Consider the following 14,450-nt stretch of genomic DNA (forward strand, 5'->3'; position numbering starts at 1 on the left):
GATGGGCAGCCCGGGTGGCTCGGTGGTTTAGCGCTGCCTTCAGCCCAGGGCCTGATCCTGAAGACCCGGGATCGAGTACCACGTTGGGCTCCCTGCATGGAGCCTGCTTCTCCCTCTCCCTGTGTCTCTGCCACATGCACGCGCTCTCTCTCTCTCTCTCTCTCTCTCTCATTAATAAATAAATAAAATCCTTAAAAAAGAAAACGCAGGAAAGAATATCCAATAGGAAAAGACTGTCTCTTCAACATTTGTTGAAGAGAAATTGTTATTGGGAAAACCGTTATTAGGAAAACCAGAGAGTAACATGCAAGAATGAAACTGGACTACTTTCTTATACCATATATAAAATTCAAAATGGATTAAAGACCTAAATATGAGACCTGAAACCATAAAAATACTAGAAGAGAACATAGACAGTAACTTCTTTGACATCAGTCATAGCAACTTATTCCTAAATATGTTTCCTGAAGCAAGGGAAACAAAAGCAACAACAAACTACTGGGACTACATCAAAAAAAGTATTCTTTCTCCACAGTGAAGGAAACAATCAATAAAACTAAAAGGCAACCTATGGATTGGGAGAAGATATTTGCAAATGACATTTCTGATAAATGATTAGTATCTGAAATACATAAAGAACTTATAAAACTCAACACCCAAAAAAGAAACAATCCAATCAAAACATGAGCAGAAGACATGAGTAAATACTTTTCCAAAGCAGCAGCCGGATGGCCAACAGAAAAGATGCTCAACTTCACTGATCATCAAGGTAATGCAAATCAAAACTATAATGAGACATCACCTCACACCTGTTAGAATGGCTAAAATCAAAAACTCAAGAAACAAGTATTGGTGGGGATGTGGAGAAAAAGGAACCCTTTTGCACTATGGTAGCAATGCAAACTCATGCTGCCACTGTGGAAAACAGTATGGAGGCTGTGCAAAAAGTTAAAAATAAAACGTCCATATGATCTAGCAATTGCATTACTAGCTATTTATCCAGAGAATACAGGAATACGAACTCAAAGGGATATGTGCACCCTGATGTTTATAGCAGCATTATTTACAACAGCTAAATTATGGAAACAGCCCAAGTATCCACTGATTGATGAATGGATAAAGAAGTTGTGGTGTGTGTGTTGTGTGTGTGTGTATAGACACACACACACACACACACACACAACACACACACATATTCACACAATGGAATATTATTACTCATACTCAGCCATAAAAAAGAGTGAAATCTTGCCACTGGCAATGATATGGATAGAGCTAGAGAGTATAATGCTAAGCAAAATAAGTCAGCCAAAGACTACCATATGATTTCACTCATATGTGGAATTTAGGAAACAAAATGACCGAGCAAGGGGGGGAAAAAAAGAGAGGCAAACCAAGAAATAGACTCATAACTACAGAGAACAAACTGATGGTTACCAGAGGGGAGTGGGTAGCAGATAGAAGTAGGTGATGGGGATTAAGGAGTTGTGATGAGCACTGGGTGATGTAAGTGTTGAATCACTATATTGTAAACCTGAAAGCAGTATTACACTGTACATTAACTAAATGGAATATAAATAAAAACTTGAAAAAAAAGGAAACATGAGATAAACAACCACCCTCTTAAATTATTTTCAAGGACACTCATCAGTTATTTGTTAATTTTTAAAATATGGAAAACACTGGAAACAACACACAATGTTTGGCAAAGAGAAATGCTTAGTAAATTAACCCTTTTGATGATTCCAAAAATTACTAAAAACAAAAAATGAGAAAATATTACCATGTTAAAAAAAAAAGACCCAGACATAGAAAAGGACCAGAAAAACCTATTGAATTCAGAATATTATCAGTAATTTGGTGATAAGTGACAATGAAATTTTTGTTTTGTTCTTTTCTTTATTCCTCCAATTTTTTTTTTTTTTTACTTCAAAAAAACTGAATCTCACATCACACAAAACAACTGGAAACATAAAGAAGTAGACAGAAAGAAATATTTACCCGCTTATCATCATCTTGCTTGTGTTTTCTGGTTTTCTGAAGTAATTTCAGGCCTTCAATTTGTCTGACAAGCAACGGTATGGTCATCTTGAACCGTTCCTCCAGACTCACAGCATCTAAAATCTAAGGGAACATGAGTCAGTTAGTAGAATCTTTCAGAAACACATGCTCCCAAAATGAAGCAGTCAGAGATATGAATTAGATTGTTAAGTAAAGGAGACAACTATCAATATTCACAGCTATGGTATGGCCAATACAACCAGATTATTATATTAAATTACCAGAATCCTAAAAAAAGAAAAAAACCATCTTGACTTTTCATCTAAAAACAAATCCATGTATATTGTTCCAATAGCAGGAACAAAACATATATTTAAGGTCAACTCTTTCTGTGAATTATTATCTTAAAACTCAGAATGTGTCTACATATTAGGCCTAAACAAATTCTGGTTTTGAAATCATGAATTTTTATATTCATGAAAGAATAGGAGCACTTTTAACCAATCTCCACTAATGATCTGAGTAACTATGCTCTCCATTCTCTCAAACATCCTTCCTGATGCCCACAGTTCATCCTCTGGTACTCCTGCACTCTTCTGCTCCTATCAGTTGAGTTGTATTCATGTGTTTTGAGTATGGTGTTTATATACCTTTCTGTTAGATGCACTTGCTATTATAACTTGTTAGATTTGCTACATAATTGTTAAGATATAATGTTTAAAATATTAAATATACTGATAAAATAAAGGTTTCAATGAAAACTAAGTTAAATGTTTTAAGAAGATTCAATAAAGCAAGACTGCTTAAAAAACACCGTAAAAATTACTGTGCAAGAGGGGCACCTGAGTGGCTCAGTTGGTGAAGCATCTGCCTTCAGCTCAGTCATGATCCCAGAGTCCTGGGATCGAGCCCCACATCAGGCTCTCTGATCAGTTGGGAGTCTGCTTCTTCCTCTCCCTCTGCCCCTCCCCCTGCTCATGCACATGCGCTCTCTCTCCCAAATAAATAAAATCTTAAGATAAATGAGTGTGAAAGAAAACTTACAGTTTTAGGAAAAAACATGCAAATCTAAGATTCTGCATTTTTCATATCTTTACAAATCATTTCTCTTTAAAGAATAGAAACTGAACACTAGAAACTGAAATAAGTAGAAAATGAATGAGTTTCTATTCTCTTTAAAGAATAGAAACTGAACACTAGAAACTGAAATAAGTAGAAAATTATCTATGAAAATGCATAGATAATGCATCATAGGTATGCTTTATATAAGAAACTTCATGAAGGGGCAGCCCGGGTTGCTCAGCAGTTTAGCGCTGCCTTCAGCCCAGGGTGTGATCCTGGAGATCCAGGATCGAGTCCCACATCAGGTTCCCTGCATGGAGCCTGCTTCCCCCTCTGCCTGTGTCTCTGCCTCACTCTCTCTCTGTGTCTCTCATATATAAATAAATAAAATCTTTAATAAAAAGAAACATTATGAAGAATTTTAATAAAGTAGGCCACACAAAGAAAAAGTCACAGCTCCACACGTTTAAAAAATAGAAAGACAAAATATATTTATTTTTTAAGTTGAATATTTACCATTTTTTTTAATATTTACCATTTTTTAAAAATTTTTATTTATTTATGATAGTCACAGAGAGAGAGAGAGAGAGAGAGGCAGAGACACAGGCAGAGGGAGAAGCAGGCTCCATGCACCGGGAGCCTGACGTGGGATTCGATCCCGGGTCTCCAGGATCGCGCCCTGGGCCAAAGGCAGGCGCTAAACCGCTGCGCCACCCAGGGATACCGAATATTTACCATTTTTAAAAACTATTCTCCACTCTTTTTCCATAAATTGACAAACTAGTAGTACTGATAATGTAAGTAAAAGAGCTGCCTAAGTATACAAAAATGTAAAGCAATCACTTTTAATAGTCAATTTCAGCGTAAGAGCATTTTAACTACTTTTATACATCTCTAGTATGTCTTGCTAAAGGTCAAAATTTATATATCGAATAAAAGCTGACAAAAAAACTCAGTATTTAAGAAGAAAATACTGTACCTGAAGCTTCTCTTTGTTGCTTGTTCGGATAATTGAGGTCAGAATGTCTGGTAAAGCTTCCCTTGGAAGACTATCTAAAAGGCGTCTTAGTTTAGCAACTGCAGGGACAGACATATCCAACATTTCAACCAACTACAAGGAAAAAGAAGTCTTTTTAATGAAATCTGGCATTATTTGTGAAATTAAAAAATCAGATTGCTATACAGGTTTAATATTTGGGCCTCAGAGTCTTTGTTTCTGAAAGATCATTGGTTACTATAGTCCAGGCATTTTACTGGTCTCATAAGAAAAGGGAAGTACATTCAAAATATCAATCATAATTAAAAAGCAAAAACAGCTCAGATGTGGATAACACGAATGTTTAAAAGGCTCTGTAAATTTATGATTTTATTTTGAAAAAAATTAAAATTCATAGAAAAATTTTACGATAAACTCCTATCCTTCCCCTAAATTCACCCATTGTTAACATTCTGCCACATTTGCTTTTTCTCTCTGAGCATGTGCACACACACGCACACAGTTATTGCTAAACATTTTAGAGTAAGCAGCAGACATCATGACCCTTGTTCTTAAGAACAAAGGTATTCGCTTATATAATCACAGAGTAATTACCAAATTCTAGAAATTTAGTATAGTTCATGCTATTGTGCTAACCAATGAGTAGTTGAAATACTATTTTTTAGTAGGACATTTGGATTAATGAGAATCAGAGCACTGACTGGGAATAAAACAACTTCCAGGGTATATCCTGGAGTTAAGACACATGAAGTTCAAAGCAGCTTTCAGTAGCCGGGGTTGTTGAAAAGTTCTCCTTTTCTTCTGGACACAGGGGAAGACTGCTCTTTCTTACCTCCCCTGAATATAAATGGGGCCATGAGTCTTGCCTTTATCCATTAAACATGAGGGGGAAGTGACAGTTCCTTCTGGGCAGAAGCATTAAAAACCGTTGAGAGACTTGCCACATTTCCTTTTCCAGCCTCAGCAAAAACGAATACATGTTTCAAGATGAATCTCTAATCCTCTGAGTCCCTAAGTGACTTAATAGGTAGATCAGCACAAGCTCTAGCTTTTGGCATAAAGCAAGAGTGAGAAATACACCTGTGTTATAATATATGCTGAGATCCTGGAGTACTTAAAACAGCAAAGCTTAGCCCATACTGACTGACAAATGCTGTGCCTCACTTAAGTCACTCTAAAAAGATTTCTGATGCCACTAACAATCTAACTTCTCTGAAGGCATTGTAATGTAGGAACCTATCTATTGCCTGCCTAGAGTCAGGGGAATGAAAGTGTAGTCATGATGCAGCTATTCAGGTGGGAGAAAATCTAAAGATTCTTTGTCCTAAGAATTCATCCTAAGAAAATAAAACAGTTAAAACTTCTTTTCCAAGCACATACTGAGCACAAACTACTTGATAGACACAACATACTGATCAGTAGGGGATGGCTAAAGCAGAGAAGAATTCAAGTTTGGTAGAGCAAACAGAACTATAAGGTAAATGTCAATACAATTTGATGAGCATCTTCTTAACAGGAAGGTATAAAGGATGGTGGAAGCAAGAAAAGGTGCCCTGGGAGCCCACAGGAGTTGGAAAAGCATAAATGTGGGAGAACAGAAGGGACAAAATCATATGGATAAGAAACATCAAGATGTGAAACGCTCTGATGGATAGTGTGACTAAAAGTGTGATTAAGTAGAGTTGAGAAGGGCCTTAATGTTATCCTAGGAAATTTTATTCTATCATCATTAAAGTCTTTTTCTCAGGAGAGTCAGGCCCAAAACTTCCTTAGAAGGGCTCAGCGGTTTAGCGCCACCTTCAGCCCAGGGCATGATCCTGGAGTCCTGGGATTGAGTCCCATGTCGAGCTCCCTGCATGAAGCCAGCTTCTCCCTCTGCCTGTGTCTCTGCCTCTCTCTTTCTGTGTCCTCATGAATTAAAAAAAAAAAAAAAAAAAAAAAGTGAAACATGTTTAAAAAAAAAAGGGCTCAGTGGACAGGATGAGTCAGAGAAAAAAGAAATCAGGAGATTAGTCAGGAAGCTATTGAAGAAGTCTACTGATAAGGGCTATATAATACAGAAGGAATGGCAGAAAGTAACTGGAAATGACCTCAATGTCTAAAAAGAGGAAAGATAAAATGATGATATCCAACTCAATGAAATTTATTAAAATATTTAATATGAAAAGTAGACATGGACAGGAAAACAGAATGTAAGACTGAATTTAGACCAAGATCAGAAGACAAGCCAAAAATTAAACTAGATGCTTGACAGTAGTGAAATTATGGTGATGTTTCTCTCTAAAGATTCCTTTAATGTCATCACAATTCTTCATGTTTAAAATTTCTGTTGATTCAAAGTGGGGAGAAGTAAAAAGCAAAGTACAATCTCTATGAAGTTGTGTCCAATAGAAGAACAAAGACCCAGGGAGTATTACCCAGGAAAAAAAGAGAAATTGTTTCTCCCTCTAGCTCCTTCCTAAATGCCAGAATTACTTATTCTAGTTCTCAAAATGAAATTCCTCTGTTCAGAGGAGGGTCTTCCTTTCAGTCCCCACAGAAGTTATAGCTCCAAGTTTTTTCATTTTCCTATTGTTTACTACACTAGAAGTGTGTTGTTTCAAATGCCACATTAGGTACGGAAACCACAGACTATGAACACTTGCCTTACACTTTTCAATGATTGAGACCTTTAGATACACTCTGATCCTCACAGATCTAGTTACAGTCATTGAACTGCATCAACGGAAAATAGACTACATTTTACAATATGTTCTGATGAGGCTTCAAACAAGATGGGGTGAGGGGAGGAGCTTTCTATTCAATCTAGAGTTTATTTTTTTTTTTTTCAATCTAGAGTTTAAAAAATCTAGATGTGTCTGGGTGGCTCAGTCCATTAAGCGTCTGCCTGCGGCTCAGGTCATGATCCCAGGGTGCTGGGACTAATTGAGCCCCATGTCAGGCTTCCTGCTCAGTGGCAAGCCTGCTTTTCCCTCTCCTTTCTCTGCTTGTAGCTTCCCCTGCTTGTGCTCACTCTCTGATGAACAAATAAAATCTTAAAAAAACAAAAAACAAAAAAACCCCTTCAAACCTAGAATTTAAAAGTCAAATATTTAATGCACGCCTCACATGTGCTCCCCTCCCAGCATTCCAGTCTTTAATCAAGGCTCTAATCATCTTTGCAAGTAGTCGACTGTAGCCCCGCAAGTCTCACTGTGACCTTGACTTCCGAACCAACTTAGGTAACTTGTTACCTAAATGTTCTTGTGACATATAGCTTGTGCAATATTTTAATTATTAATATTATTTGGTTTAATAAATATCTGGTTCAAAGACACTGGAAGTTATAAGGGAAGCTCTAGAAAGACTCTTCGGAAAAAATTTTAGAAAGCGTTTGCTAATTTTTCCTAGAATGACTTAGGTACGATCTTAGACAAAAGCAAAGTAAAATCAATATATATCACTAAATCATTTAAACAAATGCTGCCCTAAAATTTTACCACTCAACAGATTCATCATATCTTAGGGTAGCAAAGGAACTGAAGAAAATGGGGTTTTAAGGAAGAAAATAAAATCAACTCACTTGTACTGCATATTTGTAAAACTGTTCTGATAGTTCTCCTAGCTCCTCCCTAGTTTTACAGGTGTTGGGAAATTCCTCAAGCCGGTCCAACTGTTCCACTTCAGCAACAGGATATGGCTTCTCCTTTAAGACCTGTACAATCTGGAAACGGCACAGGCCTGTAATCAGCAAAGTATAGTGAGGCTTGGGCCAGTTACTGCCTACAACCTGAACCGCCAGGGCAGCCGTCCCAATCCTGAAAAACACACAAAACATCAGTATTAGAAATGTTCAGTGTGGTAGAACAGAAATCTGTCTCAAAAGGTGTTGCCTTTTCTGAGAAATTCTTTAAAAAACAAATAACATCTAACATGGAAATGAATTATTTCTCTATTTAGCAACTAGCAATGGGCTATGAAGTCACTACCACGAGCAAGAGGGGCAAAGCAGGCCATCTCATTCTAATTAGCATCTCCTTTAAGATTAGGTAGAAACTCCTAAAAGCTAAAAATGTAAAAGTACTTGACAATTACATAGCTTAAATTAATTTGCTAGGAATGAGGTAATATTATACCAGAACAAATATTAGCATTTTAAGCAAGATGGAAATATAAACAGCATAATGTTAAACCAATCTAAGAAATCTCTATAACCAGTTTTGCTACCAACATCAAGCCAGGTTTTTTACACAATCCCTAAAACTTCCACATATCTGCCTTCTCACAAACTGTCATCAAATCTGAGAATATCGTGCTCATGAAAATGAAATTTTTAAATGTGGGGTCTAAGTATTAAGAGGCCACACGCTGTCATGACTGAAGGTATAAACCCTCTTCTATCCTAAGTGGTAAATGCCCCCGATCTAATACTAACTTTAAAAGTTCTATTTTATTTCAGTCGTAGTTCCTTATCAGAACATACAATTCTGGCCAAGTTACATATAAATGTAATTCACAGACAAGAAGTCTCATCCAAACTAAGCCAAAAGTGTACAAAATAGATCCACATTCAGAAGACCTGTCTAGATCCCAAACTAAAATTGTATCTCCTCCCTTCAGCCACAGGAAGGGTTGTAATTTCAGAGAAGAAACTAGAATTAAGGTGACTACAACTCTCAATACCCTATGGAAATAGTAATCCTGGAATATTGTATTTGCCCATCTCAAACATACTCAAACATACTGAATCACGTATGAATACAGCATTTGAATATTTCAGGGAATTTGCTTACTTCTATATGCAGTCAGTTCTCGACTACTTCCTTATAAATTATTCATTCCATAGACTATGTGGAACCTTTCACTTTCTCTGCCACTCAGTTAATTTTGAGCTATGTCTATCCTTCCTTACCACCTTTTCAGTCATATCATGTGTACCAGGGATAAAAACTGATTTAAACAATAACTAAAACCAAAGTATCAGGAAGATAATTTGGTAGGGAGAAAAAAGATGATACGTCTTTAAAACCTGAAATGATTTGGCAATTATCTTATTATTTTAAGGTACTTGTGTTGTGGCTGCTTTTCTTCAGTCATTAATGGTAGTAGGCTGTATCTCCCATTTTCTGAAAGCCAACTCAGATTGCCTGAGAAAGTTAGCAATAGCTGAACTGATTACAGACCAAGACTACGTGGTGAGATGTGCACTGGGTGTTATGCTATATGTTTGCAAACTGAATTTAATTTAAAAAAAAGTTAAAAAATTTTTAAATTAAATTTAAAAAAAGAGAGACCAAGACCACAATTTCCTGTAGATGATGCCCATCAATGCTTGCACAATGCAGAGTTCTCTGCTCTGTCTACAAGCAACATCAACAGATGACAAACCGGATCCCTGGCCTAAGGGGTTTCCAAACTGGAACCAAGGAGAAACCAGAGAAAGAGAGAGATGAGACAAGTACAAACCTCCAAATTAGGAAATAAATTTAATTACTGGAGCCACGTCATTCATTAAAGGTGAGACTAAAAATGAGTTTTGTTACAAAGCAAGTAAAATACTATGTTAACTGTGAAAAGAAGATGTTCCAAATTGAAAAGAGATTAAGCTAGATTTAAATTATGTCTCTTCTCCTAATGAGATAAAATATATAAAGGTTTTACATCTGTTAATTGGGTCTTACTTTACATTGCTTATAGTTGACTAGAATGTACCCTTTTTTTAAAAATTGTATTTATTTATGATAGTCACAGAGAGAGACAGAGAGAGAGAGAGGCAGAGACACAGGCAGAGGGAGAAGCAGGCTCCATGCACCGGGAGCCCGACGTGGGACTCGATCCCGGGTCTCCAGGATCGCACCCTGGGCCAAAGGCAGGCGCCAAACCGCTGTGCCACCCAGGGATCCCCAGAATGTACCCTTTTTAAAGAAAAACACGATCTGTGAAATGGTAAGATGGCTAAAAAGAATACCTGATGAAGACATTTTGGGTGAAAAGCTTTGTGAAAAAGGACAATGTTTAATGTTATTTTAGACAAGTTCTATTGTATATTGGGCTCTAGGTTTTACATACAAATATAGATAGCAAGTAAACAAAATATACAATTAATCTAATACTTCCCTACTATGATACATAACAGACTTCATATCATGTTAGTCATCTTTCTAAATATTCTAGTTCTTCTATTAATATTTGCTTTATTAGGCATGACCATAAGGCAACATTCTGATTTTGCAAAAAACCCAAGTGTATACAATAAATGAGCGGTGTCTTTTCCCTTTAGGGAATAGCACAGTAAATCCACACCTTAATTATTGTGATATTTTACAGTTCAAAGAATTTTTGAAACTCCTAACTAGGATCTATTTTCAGAGTTATAAAGTAACTGTTTTAATCCAAACAAAGTCTGATTATGATGCATATGACTTATGTACTTTGGAAACTGACTTAGATAATATAAGGTTTCCAAAAATATTTGAGAACCATCAATTTTCCCATCAAGTGTAGTGATGGGAAAATCTAAAAACAGCACTACTACAGAAGGCAGTTTTCTAAGATGAGGATAATGTGTAAATATCCAAACTGGTCTATGCCAACCACTTTAAAGCTCTCCATCTTTCTTGGAATCCTCAATCTTCCAAGTCTTTTTCTGTAATGACACTAGTTTAGTTCAGCCCATATTGAGAAAATATGGAACTTTCCCACTCCTCTCCCTAAACTCCATTTGTGAAATTTACATTTAAAAGTATCCATTTGGGGAATAACAATACCTCTAAAATACAGGCTTATTGCTCTGTAGCCTACAAAAGGCTTTCATAAATCTCATCTCATTACATACTACCTTTGACTCTTGTGAGGAAGGTAGCACCATTTCCTTATTATAAATTAGTGACTGAGATTCAAAAAGGGCAAAGAGATTAGTTATCCATGATTACAAAGATATTGCATAGGCAATACGGGATCTGAATTAGTTTGGTTTTACGACAAATTTTATTTTTACCACTGTTAACAGACAATGTCAATTTGTGCCTATAATATAAATACTTGTTCACATAGCTTCTGTGTAGCTGAGATACTAGAAAGCATAGCTACTATTAATATTTACTGTTCACATCTTAATTACACTTAAGAAAGAGAAGCATTTCTATCAAAACTCTGGAATCAAAAGTTATACATCTTTGGGAAAGAACAACTGGAGCATCTTTTTAGTTTTCTGTTGTGTCACCCTACTTATATTCTTGAATATTTGTTGATTTTTGGCAAAGCTCATCAACACGATTAATAACAACTTACAAACAAGGAGTCTATTAGGACTGCCCCAAGTTCTAAAACAGTGAAGCTTCTGTTGCTATGGGATTTTTGGTTTTCACTCCTCAATTAAAACTTCATTTCTCGGGGCACCTGGCTGTCTCAGTCAATAGAATGTGTGACTCTTGATCTCAGGGACATGAGTTCAAGCCCCATGATGGGCACAGAGACTACTTTTTAAAGAAATTTTTTAAAAAATTAAAACTTTATCTCTAATTTAAGAAATGCCACTTATAGCTACTTTCCTTAAAAAGAGTAAATGCAGACTCAGGAACATCTAAGTAGAGCTATCCATTTCATACTTGCTAACATAAAAGAATAAATTTTAAAATGTTAGTACTAACAGGTAATATTTCCTGAATGCCTAAGAATGCTGACATATAAAAATAGGAGTAATGCCTAGACAAAGAGTTGGCCCAAATTATGAAACTGTGCCATCTATTATGTAAAAAGTATTCATTTTTTATTGGACAAATGCCACTGAAACTCATTTGGGGTCTTGGAGGACGAAGCCGGAAACAGAAGAGGGACTGAAAAATCAGCCCTGTGAGGAAATGAAGCCATGTACCCTGAAGGAGGTAAGGCTGGAAGAAGATTGGATGACCATCTTGAAATGCATGAAAGGACAGTGTATACATAGTGCTAAATTATCATCCATCACTAAGAAAACAATGAGTCACTCAAGTCCAGGTAAGGAGGGTGCCCTGAGGTGGTTTAAGAACCAAGTTCTAAGCTGCAGGGATAATCCAAAGCTCCTCCTTTAAAAAGGACACTAACTAGGGAGTGTGCTGGTCACAACAGCAAAGGAAGCTGTTCAGGAAGTCAAATCTCTGGCTTTGCTACTTTGTGTGACAAGGAACATAGGGGAACAAATTACTTTTGCTCCTTCAAGACGGAGGCACTGTCACCTGGATGGTCTAAAGGAAACAAGGGACAGGAGTAGAGCCCCTGGCCTTCCCCCTGGGTACCGCCATCATCTGGAAAAGCAGGTAAAACTGAGGAAGGACAGATTGATTTATTGAAACAGAGTAATGTTATGGGTAACTCGACATTTGCCTTATGAAAGCTTTTTAAATTTTTAAGAGTGTTTAAAGGCCCTATCAGAGAAAAAAAAGACATTGGGAGCTGGTGCTAAGGAATGCAATACAATCTTTCTACACAGATTTTTCAAGTAGCAAACAGTATTTCTAGAATAACCAGCTGGTGTGGTGGGTCCTTATAACGCTAGAATTCTATGAAGAATTGTCAATGTTTGTTTTCCAACTTAAATGACTACATTTTAACAGTGCTATTAATTTAAAACAAAGGCAACAGTATGAACATCAAGGACCAGATTCCACATCATCTGAATATTAATGATTACTGCCAAGTAGGAAAATTTAGTTACTGATGTTTTGGAGGGATTTACATAAAAGAAATAAAAAGCATTCAAAATCAGGATATACCAACAAAATTACTAAAATATGGCTAAATCTACTTTTGAAATTCGAGTGGGTAATCACCATACATATGCACAGTAGAAATAAAACAAAAAATCTAATCATGAACACTCAAGCAATCAAATGCCTGGGCACAGAAAGCAAAAAATTGTGGCATAACCTGAGGTTTAAGGAGTAGGGTCATTATGTATGGAAATCAGAATCCAGTACAATTTATTGTACTGATATTTATTTACTATATATTATTACTAATTTATTATTTATTTATTTATTATATTTATTATTAATTATAATTTATTACTAATTTACTGATATTTATATACTATATATTATTACTAATTTATTGTACTATATTGTATATAGTGTACTGAAACTTGGAAAGTATCCAATTCCATGCAAACACTACCCAAAGCAGATCAGATGGAAGCCAATATGTTTTCTATGCCTGAGAAATGCAAGGTTTTTGCAATGTGGACTAATAAGAGAGTGTTACAGGTTTTTTGTTTTGCTTTGTTGTAGGAAGAGAGATGCCAGTCCCCTTTCTGAATTTGAAGAATTGTAGACTCTCCTGTTAGAAATGTATATAGTCCCAAGATTTTGGGTTAGAATAAGGCATTCCTAACCCTCTCAAAACCATTCAGTTGGGAATCTCTCACTTTAAAAACTGGAGAACAGCAGGTAAACAATGGCTCTACACTAAAAACATCTCAGGAAGAGTTAAGGATAGGAGAGGCAGGGGCCGTGGAGGGAGTGTGGAGATAACCGTAGCATTTGTTGAGTATATACTATACCCCAGCACTGTCCAACAGAAATACAATGTGAGCTACACATGTAAATTTAGTAGCCACATTAAAAAGCAAAAAGAAACTGGCGAAATACTAGTATTTTATTTAACCTCGAACAGCCAAAATACTACCATTCCAACACTTAAATCTATGTAAAATTTATTCATTAACCAGCAAAACATTTCAGGTACTAAATTTTCAAACTGTAGCGTGTACCGTATACTTACACCACGTTTTGGGGAGTCTAGTCACACTGCTTTATCGGGGACACGGGACTTGTGCTGAAACCAGCTGAGGCCTCAGCAGACCCAGACAGGTGGTCACTCTAGTCTCTCAGTTTGGATGGGCCGCCTGTGCCTCGTGGCGACAGCACCGGACTACTACCAGGCACGGCACGAAGATCACTTCACTTAATATTCATCACACACCCAAGAAATGTTTACTGTTAAGGTTCCAAAGAACAGAGGGAGGAGAAACAGGCAGAGGCGAAGCATCTCACCCAAAGACAACCACCAACGAGGGCCACGGTGTAGGGCAATCTAGTGGCGAGCCTCGGGTGTACGGAAGGGGAATGTTAAGCTAAGAGAGAAGGAGCACAGACAGGAGATGAGAAAGTTCCAGAAAGGGAGCGGAGGGAACAAGCGAGGGGAAAAGAGAAGGGGCAGACAGGGAGTGTGGAAGACGGGCAGCCAAAATGTAATGAAAAAGGGAGTGCGCGTGAGGGTGGCAGAGGAAACCAGAGAAAACGTGTCAAGTACCAGGCGTCTCACTTAAGAGGGACAAAACAGACGGGGAGAAAGAAAGGGAAGAAGGGGTAAGACAGAGGAGGCGCCGGTAACGCTAAGCGCGCGGGCCTGGGAGTCCGAGAACCTGGGGGGCGGG

General features: G+C 37.1%; 2 protein-coding genes across 6 annotated transcripts in view; one reads left to right on the forward strand and one right to left on the reverse strand.

Annotated features, from left to right (window-relative positions):
- Positions 1 to 14,450, reverse strand: part of LONP2 (lon peptidase 2, peroxisomal) — a 94,997-nt gene that overhangs the window by 79,886 nt on the left and 661 nt on the right. For 2 of the 3 annotated variants that reach the window (XM_077898509.1, XM_077898510.1), the window contains exons 2-4: positions 7,623 to 7,857; positions 4,043 to 4,174; positions 2,002 to 2,124 (exon numbers count right to left, since the gene is read on the reverse strand). In XM_077898509.1, the coding sequence (XP_077754635.1) occupies positions 2,002 to 2,124; positions 4,043 to 4,174; positions 7,623 to 7,857 (490 nt within the window). Of the gene's footprint in view, positions 1 to 2,001; positions 2,125 to 4,042; positions 4,175 to 7,622; positions 7,858 to 13,795; positions 14,380 to 14,450 lie in introns of those variants that run through there. The other variant, XM_077898511.1, reaches the window with a different exon arrangement.
- Positions 12,090 to 14,450, forward strand: part of ABCC11 (ATP binding cassette subfamily C member 11) — a 70,363-nt gene continuing 68,002 nt past the window's right edge. For 2 of the 3 annotated variants that reach the window (XM_077898506.1, XM_077898507.1), the window contains exon 1: positions 12,090 to 12,333. The gene's annotated coding sequence lies outside the window, so the exon portion shown is untranslated. The remainder of the gene's footprint in view (positions 12,334 to 14,450) is intronic. The other variant, XM_077898508.1, reaches the window with a different exon arrangement.

The sequence above is a fragment of the Canis aureus genome, chromosome 5, assembly GCF_053574225.1.
Source record: "Canis aureus isolate CA01 chromosome 5, VMU_Caureus_v.1.0, whole genome shotgun sequence".
Taxonomy (NCBI): Eukaryota; Metazoa; Chordata; class Mammalia; order Carnivora; family Canidae; genus Canis; species Canis aureus.